We start from the raw sequence: 20,935 nt of genomic DNA on the forward strand, positions 1-20,935 counted from the left end.
ACAGAATAACCCCGATGACGCAAAAGCCAATGGTTTCCTCATCAGCTACTGGACAAACCAACCATTCTTAATCTTTCAAGTGTGCCGCACAAAATAAATAAAACTGCATAGCTTTCTCCTGCGCCAGCGCTGCAGCCAATTGGCTCTGATGGCATTGAGAAGACTGCAGCTTATCAGTAGCCTCTGATTGGCTGCAGCAGCCACTTGATGGAATAGTCAAGCGACTGCTGGGAGATTGGAGGAGTAAGGCTATGTGCCCACGATGCAGAAATGCTCCGAATTTTTTCCTGAGCATTTCTGCATCTCCCTGGCAGAAAAAATGCATGCGGATTGTACATGCGTTTTTCCTGCCAGGGACATGCGGATGTGAAGCGTTCTTCACATGCATTTCCGCATACAGGTTGACAAGCGATTTTAGCATCACTTGGAAAGTGCTTGGCAACTTGGTCACACTATATAAATCCATGCAACCGGCATGGATTTATATAGTGTGACCTTAAAGAATGGTAAAAAATAAATCTATACTTACCTTCCGATGGCCCTCGCAGTCATTATCCGCTGCGTCCTGGCTTGCCGGCTGCTCGTGGTACACTGAAGGACCTGCCGTCCCATGACTAAATGACATTAGCGCTGGTCCTTCAGTCCACCACGATCTGCCAGCAAGTGAAGACAAGGAGACCGGGGGCCATCAGTAGGTAAATATAATATTTATTTTTTATTCACAGGTTCTATGGTACTCCTTTCCTCCAGACCCGGGTACCATCTGCACATTGAAATGCTTGGATTTCGCATGTACAGATCCAGTGATGTGAAATCCATGCGTTCAAATGCAAGTCAATGGCGGCAAAAACGCAGCGCTTCCGCAAAATAATTGGTAGTGCTGCGTTTTTTTCCACAGTGGAAATTTCCTCAGCACGTGCACAGCACATGCGGATTATCATTGGGGAACATGGCAGGCCTTCTACCATGCATTTAAGCGTTTCTGCAGCGTTTTTGCCGCTGCGGAAACTCTTAAAAAAATGCATCGTGGGCACACAGCCTCATGCTGGCCCAGGAAGTTTATTTTCTGCAGCAGATTAGCCATTAAGGTGTTCTCCAGTAGTAAACACGCTGCAGATTGAGGACTGTTTGTGTATGACTGTTGCCTACCATAATCTGTCACATTTGTGATTTGGATTTTTTCCACCTCTGTCAAATTAAAATACAAGTGTATGGCAATGCAATGAGATGCTTGACCTGCAGTAAGCTATGTATGCTGTGGACCATGTTTTTTTTACCACAACAACTGCCAAACTGCTTTCGCTAACAAATTGCCACCCTCTCCCCCATTATCAGTACTTCCAGCAGAATGCTGTTAAAGGGAACCTGTCACCAATTTTGTCACTTAGCAGCTTAAACTGTCTCCTTATTTAGCATCTGTGCTGCTTTCCCCAAATCCATATATAACCTGTATGGCCCCAAAAAACCTTTTCATTTCTCCGGCGCTGTATTCAGACTCTCCACCCCTCCCCCCGGGATGGCAGTCCTTCTGGTCATCCTCATCGCCGAGAGAGATCTTGCGCCTGCGCAGTATGCTTTGCCCAGTTTGCAGTTGGGAAAAGCCAAAAAACAGAAGTGTGCATTTTGTGCTGTCTGTCTCTTTGCAGAGTGGTCGTCTTCTAGGACAGCAGGAACGTGTGTAATAAGGATATTTTTGACTTTTGGATGCAATAAGTCACTAGTACAACTTAGAGAACTGCACTGATGTTCTCATTTCTTGATGTGTCCTACAGTATTATCATAAACTATAATAATACATTTTTCTCCCTAGACCCTCCGTGACATTGTGCGCAGTGTCTTACACCAGCTGAAGAGTCCTCTCTACTGAGACATCCCCCCCATCTGTTTCTTTTGCAGAGTTTGCCCTGAACAGACTTCTCATTTATAATGTTGCAGAAATTACAGCTGGGCAAGCTAAGCATTATGGGTAATTATAACCCGTCAATGCCAAAAATGGACTGTGATCAGTGATAACTTTTGATACTAAATGAGATTTCCTTCTCCTCCAATGTCCTTCCATCGACAGTGGGCTTTTAATATTAATCCATTAGTGGTACCTGAGAGAGAAAACGTGTAATGTTACATATTTGATGACTTGGGGGTTTGCTGAATAAGCACATCCTATGAGGATTGGTTTGCCTTAATGTCTTTTGTAGTAGCAATGTAAAAGGGAGGAGGGCTGTACCGATGTCTGGTATATGGCTCGCTGTCTTCCAGGATGAAATCCCTCGGTATGAGCAGTAACAATAGAAACGTTTGGCGCTCGTGCATTGAACGCTGAGGTGGCAGAGGAAGGATCTCACAGTCATTGTATATAATAATGCTGATCAACAACAGACAGCAGTTTATGGACTTACATGAAGGGGCAGAGGCCGCCCAGGGCCAAGGATCTGGGTTTGCAATATCTTTCAAAATTAGTGATTTCCTTCTAGACTATACATGTGTTTTATGAAGCTGGATCTACAGGATCCATTTCTTTCTTTTTATATTTATTTCTTGTGGAATGTTCTTTGTACTGCTGATTTATAATAAATTTGTGACATTATCCAGATCCCTGACGTCTGACTCATAATTAATACATGGTTATCACAAAACATAGTAATGTCTTTTAATTTATAACACATTTACAACATTTTATATACAAAATAAATGTAATTACACCAGTCCACTTCTAGGGTGACTTTACTGGTGCTTGTAGAAAACCAAAATTTGCATTGTGTCCTTAGCCGAATCACTTTGCTCTCTTCTGCTAGGTTTTATAGGAGGGTGCTACCACCTCTTGGGTACACAGACTATAGACATTTATTACTTGGTCTTGTACGCAGACCACTGTAGTGCTATGGTTACAGACTGCCCAGTCTGATACAATGGTGACAAGTGCAAACTGCTCATACTGTCCAACCTGTCCGCTGCTTGGGGACAGACAAGTCGTATTAGCAATCAGTCTGCCCCATCATTGCTCGCAGGCCTATAAACGAGTGTAGATTGACTACTGTAGAAAATTGACCTGTAAACAGGCCATAAGGCTGAGTTCAAACAGCCACAAATTGTGGCTATGACTGGCTCTATGTTGTGCTGCCTTTATATTGCATGCATTATTCTGGTCTGCACGCTGCGCTTTTTTTTTTTTTTTCTGTGTGGAAAATCAGTCATATATACTGACTATAATGGGCCCATGTACAGTCTGTGACCCGCCGGGACAGAATATATGTTCATCTGAAGGAATCACTAGGTTCATTAATGCTGACTGTGCCTGCAGCTTTCTAATGTCTGCCCATCAAGGGAAAGTGGATGGGGCACAGTATTGCACCGGTGATGGAATTATTATTAAGGCATCAGACATTCGCACAGGTTCTCTCACCTGTGCAATACTAAGGAATCCTGAAAACATAGTGGTGAGGGCCCTTAGGACTGGAGTTTGGGAATCACTGATGTAAAGGCTCCCATATACCTTCTAATAGCTCTTGCCAATCTCTCTCCCTGCCCCCAACCTTACTAATGAACATGCACTCTTCATTCAGTTGCGTACGCACCGATTTTCCATTGGGCATTAGGAGTAAGATGTGGTATACCTCTGGGTGCAGCTCATCTCCTGAGAGAACTAAAGGAGCAGCTGTTAAAATTCCACATCAATAGTTTTTTTCCCCTATTATCTATAAGTGGGACCTGTTACAACAGGCCCCCTGTATCCCAACCATACCCAAAAAAGTGTGGCAAGTGGAGAAGGATGCGGCCAACACTCCAAAAGACTCAGGTCTTTTTGCTCCTCTGTGTGCGATATGAGTAATAAATAGTATTATTGGTTGATGTGCTGAAGCCACAGAAGATTACTAGTTGTTCTCTACATTATACAGCAGATAACAAAACTCCTCTGGTAAATGTTCTGTTTCACCATCTATTTTGCTTCCCCTTTTCAGAAAATACTCCTAATAGCAGGGAACAAGTCAGCAGCGCAGATGGGTGCCGGCTAGTGTTGAGCGAGTATGTTCTATTAACCCTTTCGCCGAGTATGCTCGGGTCGAGCTCCGAGTATTTATAGCTGCTCGGTGATATGTTTAAATCGCTCCCGTGTGCATGATTTGCGACTGACAGCTTTATTACTTGAGGAATGATTATTACATGTGAGGAATGCAAAAGAAACAAAGCTGTCACAGTTGCAAATCATGCACACGGGAGCGATTTAAACATATCACCGAGCAGCTATAAATACTCGGAGCTCAGCCCAAGCGTACTCAGCGAAAGGGTTAACAGGACATACTCGCTCAACACTAGTGCCGGCTTATTTCCAGCTTCAGAACGGCATTGCACACAATACTTAATACAAAATCTATGGCTTTAGTTCCCTGAAAGCATAATAGCCAGTGGCATGTCAGGCAAATATATAACTGTGGAGATCTGCTGAATGGTTTAGCATAAGCTATAGCACAAGTCTCAGGGTAGCTGTATACCAGATGCTTCTTCAGTTTATACACTCCAGCTTTGCCAGATACAGCTACATGTGGATGGTCAGACATCTGGTACAGTCACATTGTGCTCTTCATCTGTTTCAATCCCAACTTCTTCCTGCAAAAGTTTCCAGCGAGAACAACATGAAATAATTAAATTCCTATAACCAAAGAGCTAAAGTGGTCATCTCATGAAAACAAATTATGCTGGTCTGGCAATTAGTTATGCCGGGGGGGAAGTATTACATGGAGTCCATTCAAATGAACGAATGACCATGTAATGAATGGACGGTCAGCATCAGCTAGATTGTTCCTGGATCATTTCACACTACAAATTTGAAAACTAATTCTCAGAATATAACTGACATTACTTACAAAGAATTGCTTCTTGCTTTTTGGGTAGCCTTCAAGTATAGCCTCAAAAATATCAGTAGCCTACAGTGTAAAAAGACCAAACAAAAATTTATATACACCTTAGAATACATATCAAAGTGCACCAATAAGTGTACAAACATCAAATAGTTGACATTTAAAACTGCATTACTGCCATATTGAACTTACAAATTAACTATTTTCTGCATCATAAAGTGAATTTATGTCCTCGGAAGGGGGTACACGTGTATGGAGGGGAGCTATATTTCATAGCTGGCATATGTAACAGCAGAGCTGAGCTCCGGTAGTGGCTGTTGACCAATTAGTTGTCAATGGCAATCTTTCAGGTACCATCATTTCTCTGCGATGTAAGCATAGGAGACCAATAGGTTAACCTAAGGCAGCTGGGGCGGTCTGCCATTTTGGTAGTCCTAAGGAGCTCTGCCATGGGCTGAGCGCCATAGGAAACCATGATTTTTACTAAATATTGCAGTATATAGCACATTATCAAACAATCATTATTTTATTTTCTTTTTAAAGAGGGGGTGGGAGAGAGGGGAAAGGGGGAAAAAAAGCATATTTGTTATCCCACATCCGTAATAGCGTGAGCTATTAAAATATAAAATGAACCAAAAGGTGGTGACTAAAAATGCAAATTTTTTGTGATTTACTTCTACACAGTTCAGCAAAATGGTGGCAGCCTTTTTGCTATATTGTTAAATATATTGTTTTTTGCTCACCTCTGTCACCTGTGCGTTCGACGTATCTTCAGATCACCGCTGCTCACAATGAAGTCCCTGGGCCTCTCACGCTTTGTTGGGACTTTTCGAGTAAGACCAAGAGGGTTCTGGCATGTGCATAACCCCCCTAGGCCCCATTTAAAAGGTGAAAGGCTTAGGGATTTCAGTGCAAGCAGCAGCGAGGACCTTATGAGCAGCGGAGGGACTTAAGAGGTCGGCAGTACAAGTTTGTTTTTTGTTTTTTTTTTTAACATCTTCCCTTTATTAAGCTTAATATGAAACATAAAATTCACGAGAATAACTTCTCCGTGAATCTATTTTTTTTGCAAAAATTGTTATGAATTCGAATGTTGCATACTCCGCTCATCTCAAGCGGTGACCCCAAGGATAAACATTATAAATACATATGTATGGATAATATACTATCAAGGAAAATTGTGTGCAGAATATGAGTAATCATATGTTCAATGTAAAAAATACATATCACTATTATTAGACAAAAGAAAGGCAAAATAAAGAGACATGGAATAAGTGGTTAGTAAGCAGACAAACTATTGCAAGATATAGGGCAAAGGAATGGAGGAATAAAATTACTCAAAGGCTAAGTGCCCACGAAGCAGAAATGCTGCAGATTTCCGCATCTCTCTGGCAGGAAAAATGCATGAGGATTTTACATGCGTTTTTCCTGCCAGGTAGAAGCGTTTGTCAAGCGTTTTTCACATGCGATTTCTCAAGCGCTTTCCAAGTGATTTTAGCATCACTTGGAAAGTGCTTGTCAACTTGGTCACACTATATAAATCCATGCAACCGGCATATATAGTGTGACCAAGTTAATAGTTAAAAAAAAAAAAAAAAAAGATAAAAAATAAAGATTCTACTTACCTTCTGATGGCCCTCGGTCTTTTCTCCGCTGCGTCCGGTCTGTTGTACGGCTCATGGTGGTGTGAAAGGACCTTCATGACGTCATTTAGTCATGCGACAGGTCAGGCGACCGCCGACGTCAGCGGTCGCGTGACGTGTCACATGACGTCATGGCAGGTCCTTTCACACCACCGCGAGCCGCCGAAGACACCGGACGCAGCGGAGAAAAAAGCGGGGGCCATCAGAAGGTAAGTAGAATCTTTATTTTTAATAGGTACCATGGTACCCGGGTCTGGAGGAGAGTCTCCTCTTCTCCAGACCCGGGTACCATCCGCACATTGAATCGCTCAATATCCACGTGTGCACATGTAGTCATGCGGATATTATGCGATTCAATGCAAGTCAATGGCGGCAATTACGCTGCGTGTCTGCAAAATTAATAGACATGCTGCGGATTTTTCCGCAATGATAATCCGCAGCGGAAATTTCCGCAGCATGTGCACAGCACATGCGGATCATCATTGGGGACCATGGGACACGTATTACCAAGTGCTTAAGCGTTTTCTGCTGCGGAAATTCGGTGGCAAAAACACTTGAAAAACGCATAGTGGGCACGCAGCCAAAAGCTATATAGTAGACTGTTAACCACCCTGAATATTAGTACTATGACACCAGCAAGCTGATCTCACAAGTGTAGTAGGCAGCAATACTCACCATGCGTTTCCTCTTTCTCCATTCTTTACCGTATTGTTTCCGTTCACTGTACACCTGCAGAAAGCAGCAGGTACATGGCATTACATAATTTACTGTATATATTTATGTATTAGGGTTTTCTATTCAATGAAATTGGACATATATTTAAAAGTGTTTGTAGAGGCTTGACACTAAAGTCTGCAGTCACTATGTGACTGAAGACTTAAATCCTCACAGTGCACACAACGTGAGGATTTTCTGGTGCTGGCAATGGGCAGCCACGTGACCATTGCAATTTGAATACATGCAGTCATGTGCCACGCTCAATACAAGTGAATGGAGCGAGGTTGCAGACGTCTAGTCGTAATGTAACTGGAAGTATGCAAATCACATACTTGCAGTCACAGGATCGTCTGCTCCTGGCATCGGAGAATCCTCACAGCATGCCGCGCGTGCACTGTAAGGATTTAAAAGTCTGCAGTCACAGAGCGACTACAGATTTTAAACTGAAGCTGGCACTGAAAGGGGTCATGGAAATGCATCAACACCACGTGATCAAGTTGTGGGGGTGCTGCTTGCCAGCAAAAGTGCGCAAACCGGAAACCCAACCATTTAAAGGCCACTGTCAATGATTTATTGCACTATCTATATGGCTGAACAGCAGCAATCAGAGCTCGCTCCGGTCACTTGTTAGGGGCAAATACCGACTGACACGGACGGCACCTGCCTGACTTAGAGCGGGCCCAGCAGTTTTCCAACTCTTCTTTGGCGGTTGTGCCTTTCCCAGCTGTATATGACAGCTAGTGAAGACAGCTCACATCCAGCACTTACCATTACAGCTGCATTGTTGCACTAGTTCTTCGAATACAAATGTCAGCTATGGGCACATGATTATTCCTAATATATAAGTACTAATCAAGCAAGGAATAATTAAAACTTAACTTTTAATAAATATATTATATAAAATACATTAAATGACATAGTGCTAAGTGCTCGTGTAACCAAAGTGAACACACAAATGCACCGGGAGATGCTTACTTACAGATGAAGACACCACCATTAGTCTATGGTAATATTATATATCATTCATTGTAAATCCACCAGTAAACATCACCCATATCCAATGGATTCTCAAAGGTAATCTTTTTTTTTAAAAAAAAAAATAAAAATTAAAAGATGCAGTATAAATAGGGGATATTAAGTAGCATTGGCAACAATGTCCATTATACCCAAATACATTGTATGAACCACATTAGCTTATGTAATCCTATCACACTAGCCATACAGATAGGGTGCCCCTATTACCATTAGGACTTATCCCCACTGTGGCTAAAAGAAAGCTCTCACCCAGGGAATGTGAATTCGGATGTGCTGTGCACATGATGCACTAATTAGCGCGCCGAATTCGCATTGCGTTGCAAAACACAGCATGACCATTTCTACCGCGATTACGCTGCAAATTCGTGGCCATTGAGGAACATTGAAACACAGCAAACCCGCAGGTATATGTGGATTTTCTGCGTTTCAATTAAACTCAATGGCCGTGAATTTGCAGCGTAATCGCGGTGCGTGTGGTACCCAGGATGAAGAGGAGATTACAACTCCTCTTCATCCCGGCTACCACGTGGTGAAAAAAAGAAATAAAGTTAAAAATAAAAAAAACCTGTATACTCACCTCTCCTCGGCATCCCGCGGTGTACTTGCAGGACCTGCAGTGACGTCATTTAGTCAAGCGACCATCAGCTGACTAAATGATGTCGCTGAGGAGAGAGGATCGCCTCCAGGAGGAGACTGGAGAGGTGAGTATACAGGTTGTTTTTTTACACTATAGATGCAGCATTTAAAGCATCCAAGTTGGTCACACAATATTAATCCATGTCGGTTGCATGGATTTATATTGTGTGACCAACTTGTCAAGCACTTTTCCAAGTGATGCTAAAATCGCTTGGAAAAGTGCTTGCAAAAACGCATGTAAATCTGCATGCGTTTTTTTCTGCCAGAGAGAGGCAAAAACGCTCTGCATCAAATCTGCATCGTGGGCACATAGCCTAAAGTTATAGTCCCAGCAGGTAGTAGTTAGGTGTGTGATCTCCTCCCCCATCACCTGTTGATTCTGCTGTGTCTCCCCAATCCTAATGCTCCTATTGTAAGATCACTGCCCTGCAGTTTCAGCCCAGAGCTATTTCCCTTCTCTGATATAATCTTATGCAAATTCTGCATCCTCTTGCAGCCATACAACTTCCTTTCCCTGTTGGCCAGTATCTCTAACATATGACGGAGAGCTGACGTTAGTCCTAAGCAAACAGCAGCGTGCGGTCGTGTCCACGTCAGAAGCAGCGGAACAGCCAGCTATGTTGTACAGAGTCTACAGCAGCAACATAGCAAGAATTTTCTAATGAAAGGCAAATAAAAATGTTCAGACATTAAGGTGCCCATACCTACTAGATAATTGTTGAATTGGAAGTTTTTTAGGGAGAATCACTGACAACCTTTGTATATAGGGGCAACCTGACTATCCCAACAGCATATAGGATTAGGCATGGTGGATTTATATTTTTTTCATCGGCATCTTTGTATTGTTTTGACAATAATCTAAATCTCAAAAGAGCAGTTGAAGGAAAAGGGAGACAGAAAAAAGAGTCGGTGTAGGATGTAAGTATTATAGGGTAGAAAATAAGTATTTTAACCACTTCGCGCCAGAGCCTGTTTTTGCCTTCGTGACCGGGCCAATTTTTTCAATTCTGACCACTGTCACTTTATGAGGTAATTACTCTGGAACGCTTCAACGGATCCCCCTGATTCTGAGATTGTTTTTTGTGACATATTGTACTTCATGATAGTGGTAAAATTTCTTCGATATCACTTGCGTTTATTTGTGAAAAAATCGGAAATTTGGCGAAAATTTTGCAATTTTCAAACTTTGAATTTTCATGCCCTTAAATCAGAGCGATATATCACACAAAATAGTTAATAAATAACATTTCCCACATGTCTACTTCACATCAGCACAATTTTGGAACCAAAATTTTTTTCTGTTAGGGAGCTATAAGGGTTAAAAGTTGACCAGCGATTTCTCATTTTTACAACAAAATTTACAAAAACATTTTTTTAGGGACCACATCTTATTTGAAGTGACTTTGAGGAGCCTTTATGACAGAAAATATCCAAAAGTGACACCATTCTAAAAACTGCACCCCTCAAGGTTATCAAAACCACATTCAAGAAGTTTATTAACCCTTCAGGTGCTTCACAGGAATTTTTGGAATGTGGAAGAAAACAATGAACATTTAACTTTTTTTCACAAAACTGCTACTTTAGCCTCAAATTTTTAATTTTCACAAGGGCAGCCAGAAAAAATGGACCCCAAAATGTGTTGTGCAATTTCTCCTGAGCACGCTGATACCCCATATGTGGTGCAAAGCCACTGTTTGGGCGCACGGCATGGCTCGGAAGGTAAGGAGCACCATTTGACTGGAATTGATAGCGGACGCCATGTTGCATTTGGAGAGCCCGAGGTGCCTAAACAGAGGAAACCCCCAACAAGTCACCCCATTTTGGAAACTAGACCCCTCAAGGAACTTATCTAGATGTGTGGTGAGCACCTTGAACCCCCAGGGGCTTCACAATTTTATAATGTTGAAGTGTGAAAATAAAAAAACACATTTTTAACACAAAACTGCTACTTTAGCCTCAAATTTTTAATTTTCACAAGGGCAGCCAGAAAAAATGGACCCCAAAATGTGTTGTGCAATTTCTCCTGAGCACGCTGATACCCCATATGTGGTGCAAAGCCACTGTTTGGGCGCACGGCATGGCTCGGAAGGTAAGGAGCGCCATTTGACTTTTGGAATGGAAATTTGACTGGAATGGATAGCGGACGCCATGTTGCATTTGGAGAGCCCCTGAGGTGCCTAAACAGAGGAAACCCACAACAAGTGACCGAATTTTACAATCTACTCCTCTGTATAAATTAATCTAGTGGTGGGAAAATAAGTAGGTAAATGGTCACTAAACCCATAGATGAATTCCCACAGAGGTGTCATTTCCATAATGGGGTCACTTCAGGGGGGATTATGCTGTTCTGGCACTTTTCAGAGTACCAGAGCTAAAGAATCCCCCCTGAAGTGACCCCATTTTGGAAATGACACCCCTCTGGGAATTCATCTATGGGTTTAGTGACCATTTTAACTCGATGGATGATTTCCAGAAACAAGCACGCAATGGAAGGTTTAGATTCTGGAGAACCCCCCCTGGAAATTAAGTGAGCTCTACTCGAATGTGTCATTCACTAAATGAACCAAATGTTTGAATGACAAATTGGGATACATTTTTACAGTTTAAAAACGTGGTTCTGTGTGGAAGATTTTACAGCAGTCAGTGACGCATAAAGCTGGCAATGATGGGCATTGTGGGCAATAGTAGCGGGTATCACGCCTCATTCCTCTCTTAGTACATACACAGCATCTTTTCTGGGGGTTCCTTCTTGTTTCCGTTGCTGGAATAAGTGCAATAAAATGTCGCTCAGTGAGTCTTTTCACATCCTCAGATTCTAATGGATGAGCGGGGCTAACACTTTGAAAGACAAGATTTTCAATTACCTTTTCTTGATAATCAAGAAAAGGATCTGAATTTCCTGCTTTTTTGTACAACACAAAAGAATTGTATGTGGCCACCTGAAACAAATAAATAACCAACTTTTTATACCAGGTATAGGACTTTCTTGATACCTGGTATGGCTGTAGAACCTGGTCTGCAAGGTCCACACCCCCCATGTGTTTGTTGTAGTCAATGACTGACACAGGTTTTTGCTTCGGAGTGGTGGATCCTAGTTCTACAGTGGCCCTTGTGGCATCTGTGTGGATCGAGCTGAGGACAAAAATATCCCTCTTATCCCTATATTTCAGGGCAAGCAGCTCTCCGTTGCGTACAGCCCCTGACTGCCCCTTTTGGAACTTTTGGTTGACCAATGGTTGTGGAAACCCCTGACGGTTTTTACGGATGGTCCCACAAGCCCCGATGTTGTGTTCAACCAGACTTTTAAATAGGGGTATGCTGGTGTAATAATTGTCCACATATAGATTGTAGCCTTTTTGAAAAAATGGACTTATCAGCTCCCAAACAATTTTTGCAGATGTGCCCAGATAAGTAGGGCATCCTGGTGGGTTTAGTTGGCTATCTTTCCCCTCATATATGCGGAAAGCGGATGTGTATCCGGTTGAACTTTCGCACATTTTATAGATCTTTATTCCAAACCTTGCCCTTTTAGATGGGATAAATTGCTTGAGGTGCAGTCTTCCTTTGAATTTTACAAGGGACTCGTCTATAGAAATATTTTGTGTTGGGGTGTAGAGGCTTAAGAATTTTTCTGACAAATTTTCAATGATGGGTCTAATTTTATATAACCTGTCATGTTCTGGGGCATTTCTGGGCAGGCATTGGCTATTGTCGTTAAAATGCCAAAACCGCATGAGCATTTCATAACGGGTCCTAGGCAGAATGACTGAAAACATAGGGGTGGCTTGAACAGGGTGGTTGGACCAGTAGGATCGAATGCTCGGTTTTTTAACAAGCCCCATGGCAAATGTAAGTCCTAAAAAATTTTTTTATTTCCGGGACATTAGTTGGTGTCCATAAATTTGCCCTAGCATAGTAAGATCGGGGATTCTGGCTTATGAATTGGGATGCATATAAATTTGTTTGCACGACAATATGCTCTAGCAAGCTGTCTGTAAAAAACAAATTAAAAAAATGAATTGGTCCAAAATCTTCCACCTCCACATTTATACCAGGAGTGGCGTTGAAATCAGGGCTGAATGGAGCAGCCGAATCCGAAGCCTCCCATCTGGGAAATGCTATATCACGTGGCAAAGCCCCTTGTACACTGGCGTGCGCCAATTCACTGGTAGCAGGGACAGCGCTTGTACTGGGCAGTGTTCCCTGATTTGGAGACGTTTCTCCAGTAGCGCTATTTGCCCCTATTGCTGTACTGGTCCTTGGGCTTGAGGATGGAACAGAATCACTGCTCATTTCTGAGCTCTCAGTGTCGCCGCTACTAAAGCCCTCAAAATCCATATCTCCATCTGAGATTGCGCTGTCATCAGTGTCAGAACACAGCAGGGCATACACCTCCTCTGCGGTATAAGTCTGACGGGCCATTTTATTTTTAGATTTTTTGACTGGACTGAACGGACCGGACGGGACAGGACTGACGGACTGACTGATCTGACAGGACTGACTGATCTGACAGGACTGACTGATCTGACAGGACTGACTGATCTGACAGGACTGACTGATCTGACAGGACTGACTGATCTGACAGGACTGACTGATCTGACAGGACTGACTGATCTGACAGGACTGACTGATCTGACAGACTCACTAACCCTAACTCTTACTTTCTTTTTTATTTTATTTTTTTTACTTTTACTGTGGCAAGGCTGACACAGCTCTTGTCACACTGTTTCTCCTCTGCTCTCTCACTGAGATCGGAGGAGAAACAGTGTATTTATCAGGCAGATCGCCCGGGAAAGTTTGTTGCTAAAACAAACTTCCCTGGTGATCTCTCTGATTGGCTGGTGTGACGCTGACATCATCGAGACCTGAGCCAATCAGGTCTCAATGATGTCAGAGGTCACAGTACCGGGATCCCCGCCGCTCCTGAGGTATGTGGGGGGTCCCGATCGCCGACCACCAGCTGTTACTATCTTTTAAATGCCGCGATCACTATGGATCGCGGCATCTAGAAGATAGGAACAGGTTAACATCATGGGGACCTGATCCATTCAGGTCCCCGTGATGCCACATGTCAGAGCTATCGCTCTGAACCGGTACCGCAGCGCTAGCAGGACCCTGGGGGTCCTGAGCACTGCGGGACCACCCACCGTTTTTAAACGTCTGCGCTGCACAGAGCCCGGGCAGCGCCGACGTTTATGTACAGTGGGCGGTCCTGAACCGGTTAAGGTCGGCTTTACTTGTATTGGGTCTGTAATAGAAGAAGTACATTGATTGGTTGCTATCAACATGTGTCCAAACCTAAGACTGTACCTTCTCCTTTTCTGCCGGGGTGACATGGTTAGTTGCAGATTTAATCTTCTGCAGCTTTTCATCGTATCTGCTACATTCCTGGGTTAATTCCTTGATTTCTTTCATCATCTCTTCAGTTGTCATGGAGCTGTTCAGCTCTTTCAACTCTGTGGAAAGTGACATTTCCCATTATTAATAACACATGCCAAGGGGAAATGGGCAGAATTCTGCCGCTGCCCTCACCAACCACACATGTAAGGCTAAGGGCTCATTTTTTCTACTAAAGTTGAACATTTCAACTAGCCATTTCCTGAAAACAGTTTTAATCAACCTGGCCACCCATCCATCTTGTACAGAGGATGTCACCCAGGCTTACATGCTGCGATGCTAAAAAGGTAGGATACATAACTAGGAGTCTTTGTAACAACTTTGGGGTGTTCTCTGCTCAGCCATTCACTTTCATGAACCATACAAAGTGTAGCACTCTAGTAAGAATCTACTAGTTTCTCTGTCTCTCCATTATATGGCTGTACCAAAGAGACCCAAGAAGGAGAATCTTGACAAGTCCGATATACTCATGTCCATGTCGCTGTCCTGGGTATCACAAGACTTTAAAGAACATGACGCACCTGTCTCCAGCTGACGGCAGCTCTGCTGGACACTCTGCATCTTACTGGAAAGTTCTGAGATCTGGACATCCAGACTCTTCAGCTCTGTGTCACTCACATTTGGGAACTGGTCCTAAACATTCAATGAGGTATATTATAGCCTGTGTTAATAAAGGTGGGGTGTCTCATTCTTTAATGGGTAAAATTGCAACATGGTTAAAAAAAAAAAAAAAAAAAATCTATATATACACATACATACACAGGGTGGTCCAAAAGTAGGTGTACAGAAAGTGTAATAAGGTTATTTAGGGGGAGATTTATCAAACATGGTGTAAAGTGAAACTGGCTCAGTTGCCCTTAGCAACCAGATTCCACTTTTCATTCCTCACAGACTCTTTGGAAAATGAAAAGTGGAATCTGATTGGTTGCTAAGGGCAACTGAGCCAGTTTCACAGATCTAGTTTTCAAAGATAGATCTCCCCCAAATCTGTTTTCTTTTCAGATAACACATAATGGCAAATAAAATCCATTTTCTTTGATCTGTATTTAAATTAACAGAGTATTGGAAATCTCAGCATGCTAAAACCGTTAGAGCCAATTGGGTTGAAACATTTGGTACTCAAGCCCCAAAGAGACAAACCATTTACCGCATTCGTGACAAATTCAATACCACTGGCTCAATCCTTAATGCTCCAAAAACTGGTCGACCCAAAACAGTCTGTACAGAAGATAATAAACAACTTGTTGCTGAAACATTTGTTCAGAGTCCAAAAAAGTCCACAGAAGAGCCTCTTTGGAATTGGGAATTTCACGAGCTTCTATCATGCGAATCCTGAAATGTATTAGGTGGAAAGCTTATCGTCCACGTCTAATTCATGGTTTATTGGAGGATGATCCAGACAGGTGGCTGCAATTTAGTGAGATTATGCTTAACGAAATTGAAGAAAATCCAATAATTTTAGATAACATTATGTGGAGTGATGAAGCTTCTTTCAAATTATCCGGCCATATTAACAGACATAATTGTATTTACTGGTATAATGAGAACAAGCATTTAACATTAGAGCAACAACTAAATGAGCCTGGTGTCAATGTTTGGGGTGGTATTTCAAGTTTTGGTGTTTCAGGACCAATATTTTTTGATGGAACAGTCACAGGAGATAAGTATCTCGAAATTCTAATGAATCAAGTTGTTCCCCAGTTACAGCAACAGCCTAATTCAAATGACCTTTATTTCCCACAAGATGGGGCCCCTCCACATTATTCAAGAGTAGTCCGCGAGTATCTTGATGAATCATTTCCTAATAAATGGATTGGCCGAAGAGGCCCACTTGATTGGCCAGCACGTTCACCAGACTTGACCCCAATGGATTTTTTCTTTTGGGGAGTACTCAAGGACAAAGTTTATAGTCGAAAACCAAAAAGTGTCAGTGATTTGAAAAATTACATAAGAGATGCATTTCAAGAAATTAATACCCAAAGAGACTTGTGCGAAAAAGTTTGTCGAAGCGTAAGAGGCAGACTTCAAAGCTGTGCAAATTGTAATGGAAAACAGTTTGAGCACCTGCGTTGACAAAATTTAAGGGCTTTTGTATTTTTGTTCTGAATAAAACTTAATTGTCAATGTTATGCTTGTGTTAGTAAATATAATTTTATATATAAATCAAAATAAAATGTTATTATTTTCTGGCCACCTACTTTTGGACCACCCTGTATATATATTTTTTTGCAATTTACCTCTTATTAAAAATTTTCACAAGTGGGGGGGGGGGGTGGATTTTCAATAGTGGTGATCGAACCTGTCAGACTGGCTATCTCTGCATGTGTCACAGCTGTCAAACAGCCGTGACACTTGCAGGCGAGGCGACATTAAAAGAAATGCCAAGCACACCAAAATACTTGGCGAGCACCCAAGAGTCCTTGCCGAAGGGGTTAATAGAACACGCTCGATCATCACTAATTTTCAAGCATAGAATACAGAGGTGTCCGGAAAACTATCAGCAGGGGCTGGTGTTCAGGACAAAGAGCGCAGCATTTGCAAGCTTTTTTATTATAGAGCATGTAAGTGTTGCTCTGAATCTGGCCATCTTCAGTGCCGGCACGCTCCTCCAATGCTTCAGAGGCAAAGCTGCCTTTGCATACAGCATTGGTGGGTGCATAGTTTGGACAGCAGCAAAACCATGTCGCTTGTCTGAACTGCCAATCAGGAAGATGGGTGGCAGGTGAACGGCACACTCTTGAAAATAAAATGTGAGACAACACCTTTAAAGGAAGAATACGTTACGTATCAAGAGGCTAACTTACCTGATCAGCAAAGTAGATTTTCTGCTTGCCGTAAACTTTTTCCTTAATTTTACCCTGCTGGGCAAGTAGTTCCATTGCTTTGACAACAGCCTACAGTGAAGGAACATAATATAAGAATGGTGAGAGTACAGAGGTGAAAATACCGTTTACCAAATGAATGCTAACATTGTGGAGAGCACAAGTTACATGTATTACAAGAATTCATTGCTTAATGAGAATCTATCAGCAGTTTTGACCACACCAATCTCCTTATACTGCTAAATACGTCCTAAGGAGTCAGGTTCATTCTGCTATGTAAGCTAATGAGCGGCCAAGAGTCCACTGGGTGGTCCTGAACATGAGAAGTGTCATGGCGTCCTGACTGCAAAGCCCCTCACCCTCTGCTCTAACGTGACTGCTTCAGCACTTCTACATCATATTACGTCCTGTCAATCAAGTGCAGAGTCTTGATTATTTCAGCTTGTGTGTACGATTATATGAGTATCTTACCCACACAATACAGTGGGTGAAATCCACAGCAGCTATAAACCTGCAGCAAGCCCTCAAGCCCAGAGCAGCTGTATAAAAATGCAGAATATCCCTCATCACATTATAATCTACGTACGGTTTTGCCGAGCCCATGTTCCCTCTGCAGGTTACTGAATACGTCCTGTGTGCTGTACGGCCTGTTCTGGTCATTCAGGTACTTCAGTATGAGACCGCTGGCTGTGGGAGAGCGATCAAACATGTATTACAGAAGTCGCCTACAAAACGAGGATCTTACCAGTGATATGGCTACCTATGGCGGCACATGTCTCTAGGAGGTACTCCCATTGTCAGAGCTCAGCCACAACGGTGACCGCTGTCAGCCAGTGATTGGTTCAGTGGCCATTTCCTGACATTCTTGGTACATTGAGATGGTACCAGAATGCTGGGAAAAGGGGAATCGTGAAAATATTCTTTGTGTCAGTCTGACACCTTTTAGAAATACTTTTTATTATTTGGACAGTCCATCAAAAGGAGTATTCCTGCCCTGCTCACTTCCGTATAAGAGTGGCAAGTGGGGCCTCGTGACGTAATGTGCATAGATTTCTGCCGAATCTTACTGCGAGGGATAGGGACTGTGCACCTGTCCTTTTCATCAGATGTGAAGTCACCAGCCACCCCCCCCCACCCCCCCCCTTACATGTGAAGGAGGCTAAGCCTGTGTCTTCGTGCCACTTCTGGTGGGTGGACACCACCACCCACTCTTAGGCCTTAAAGGGGTCTCATCAGGCAGTGTTACTGACATTGTCTGGCATCCACATGGTTAATTTTTACCAAGGACCATAAACTCTAAACTTTTACTGCTATCCTAATCTGACAAGAACCAAGGCCAAAGATTATGAGCGCTTATCTCCTAGCATACAGAGTGTCACGCTGGACGCCTACTTAGTATAAGCTTCTAAGGATGGGAAGAGGGACCTAGTTTACCAAAACTGGAAATTCCCCATTCCCTATAGTAAGGGGGAAGGGGATGCAAGGAAATGGACCATTTCATATTCATTGTACTTGCCCCCTTATTAGCTCAATGTCTAGTCACAGACCTGGGATTTACATATTCAAAATGTAGGCCGATCTGGAGACCGGAGCCGAGGACTGGGGATTAGTGATAAGCACACGTGCTCGTTACTCGAGTTTGCGCCGAGTATCGCGGGTCCTCGAGTGACATGTTTGAGTCCCCACGGGGATTGCCCGAGAATGTCACTCGAGCACCCGCAATACTCAGTGCATACCTCAGCACCCTAGGCAAACTCGAGTAACGAGCACGTGTGCTCATCACTACTGGGGATATAAAAGATTGTTTGAACTGAACGGTGTTCACATGCTGGGGGTCAGCCAGGTCTGAGTGTGCACCACCATTCTGGCCTCAGAGAATCAAAGAGCAACTATGGAGTGAAACCTTTAGTGACTTTGTTATTTCTCCTTTTCATTTTCTATCCCCTTCCATATTTCTGTGTCGCCTTATTTTTACTCTCTCTCTCATTAATAAATATATTTTTTTTTTTTATTGTAAGTACTGCACTTTTTATATTAAAGCTTAAACCTATTACATTTGGTCCTTGCAGGCTCTAAAGAATCTATAGCATTTCAGACTGTTTGGCCTTTGATCCTAGTGTGTACTTTGGGACTCATCACCCCAATTGTCAGATGAGTGGTAGCCGTGTGTTGTGAATCTGGGGTGTGATTTATGCTCCATTTACAGCCTATAGTGGATGGTGACTGTAAGATTTAGTAAGTGGAGATAGAATAACCCACTTCACATGCTTAGAAGTGTGTACCTGACAGTCATTACAGAGGGTTTTTGTTTTTTTTACCCTAGGGAAAACTTTTGGCAAGCAGTGCACAGTATGTAATTTTCACACGGTTAGGATTCAGCTCTGTTAAGTGGTTCAAGCAGTCGTTGCTTTGCTGGGGTCCTGGGTTTAAATCCCACCAAGGACAACATCTGCAAGGAGTTTGTATGTTCTCCCTGTGTTTTCGTGGGTTTCCTCCGGGTTCTCCTGTTTCCTCCCACACTCCAAAGACATACTGATAGAGAATATAGATTGTGAGCCCCAATGGGGACAGCGATGAGGAATATGATGGCGCTATATAAGCAAAGCATAATAATAAAAAGCAAGACGTTACAGTCTAAAAGGATTTCCAGTGTGAACACCGCAAAATTTCAAATATAGATACAATTGTGATATGGAGAAAAAAAATTGCCAAAAATATATTTAACACAAAAGGTCGATTTAAACAATAGTTCATTTTCAGATGACAAATTCCCTTTAAAGTGGATGCAGCACATCTGCACAATATGGCAGTGATGTGAATGAGGCCTAAGAGACACCTAAGTACCTGTCTCCACTGACCAGACTACAAGAATGGGGTTCAGGTTACCGTATACGACACACCGATGGCGAGCGCGGCCAGCACTGACCAATCAGAAGGCCAAATTACGTCCCTTCCACTAGTTCCAGAAACCTATTGCTATGACCCTGTCTATAGCAGAGCTGCCCCCTCCGCAGACCACAGCTGTGCCCACAGTGCCAGACGCCCCCTATATACAACCACATGGTCCGCGTTACCAAGAAGGGTGCGTTATATGCACAGGGTGGGACCCAAATGTGGTAAAGCCAGTACAAATAGTGCTGGCAGAGCCCAGTCTGTGGGGCAATGATACTAACAAGGGGGGTGTACCAATAGACAACTAGTCATCACAACTTTCATTTCCAAAGTACCTTTGAAAAACAAGAGATGATCTGTGATTGGTTGCTATGGGTTGGCTGATACGTCTCCAGTCACACACATACATTATATAGATCTCCTGGGAAGATGACGTTAGATCTGACGAAGGACACGAGTGACACGCAGGCAGCCGCTCCCTCACTCACCCGCAGCGTCCTTTGATTTACTCATCTCTGGGTATCCTCCACACTGCGGATCCGACTCGATAAATTGAGAATCCCGCCACGACGCATTACGGCATTTCCACTTACGAGTGACGTCACATCCAGCTTGAGGCGTGGAACGCAAACGCTAGCCTGGCGCTGCAGGAAAAATGCGTTGTTACGTCAGTGGTCACACAGCGTCGGCGGTCACGTGACTCTTCTTTATCTAATGAAGAGCGCCCTCCGCTGTAGGGTTCAGTGTGGTGCTGCAGCGGGTCTGGTTAACTTGTTTGGACAAAATGTACTTTAGTTGTGGGTCGGAACCTAGGAGAGCGCTGCACTGTGACGTTTAATTAAAGCTGGGCAGATTTTTGGTGGAACAGAAAAAAAAAGGAGCTACAAACAGTAACCAATCCGCTCACTGCTCTCATTTATCAAGAAGCCTTTGGGAAATG

At 43.0% G+C, this 20,935-nt stretch overlaps 2 protein-coding genes across 6 annotated transcripts in view; one reads left to right on the plus strand and one right to left on the minus strand.

Moving 5' to 3' along the window:
- MLX (MAX dimerization protein MLX) overlaps positions 1–2,590 on the plus strand; it is a 52,292-nt gene extending 49,702 nt beyond the window's left edge. For all 5 annotated transcript variants that reach the window (XM_073683582.1, XM_073683586.1, XM_073683583.1 and 2 more), the window contains one exon: positions 1,811–2,590. In XM_073683582.1, the coding sequence (XP_073539683.1) occupies positions 1,811–1,867 (57 nt within the window). In that variant the 3' untranslated portion in view covers positions 1,868–2,590. The remainder of the gene's footprint in view (positions 1–1,810) is intronic.
- Positions 2,591–4,265: 1,675 nt separating this feature from the next.
- PSMC3IP (PSMC3 interacting protein) lies at positions 4,266–20,645 on the minus strand. The gene is made up of 8 exons (XM_073683587.1): positions 20,484–20,645; positions 17,690–17,790; positions 17,086–17,175; positions 14,803–14,914; positions 14,195–14,340; positions 7,172–7,225; positions 4,860–4,919; positions 4,266–4,602 (listed from the first exon to the last, which is right to left on the minus strand). The coding sequence occupies exons 1-8, from the start codon at positions 20,506–20,508 to the stop codon at positions 4,546–4,548; spliced, it is 645 nt and encodes a 214-aa protein (XP_073539688.1). The 5' UTR covers positions 20,509–20,645; the 3' UTR covers positions 4,266–4,545.
- Between the last annotated feature and the right edge of the window lie 290 nt (positions 20,646–20,935).

This window comes from Phyllobates terribilis, unplaced genomic scaffold, assembly GCF_046119375.1.
Source record: "Phyllobates terribilis strain yellow unplaced genomic scaffold, ASM4611937v1 Scaffold_5__5_contigs__length_657084704, whole genome shotgun sequence".
Taxonomy (NCBI): domain Eukaryota; kingdom Metazoa; phylum Chordata; class Amphibia; order Anura; family Dendrobatidae; genus Phyllobates; species Phyllobates terribilis.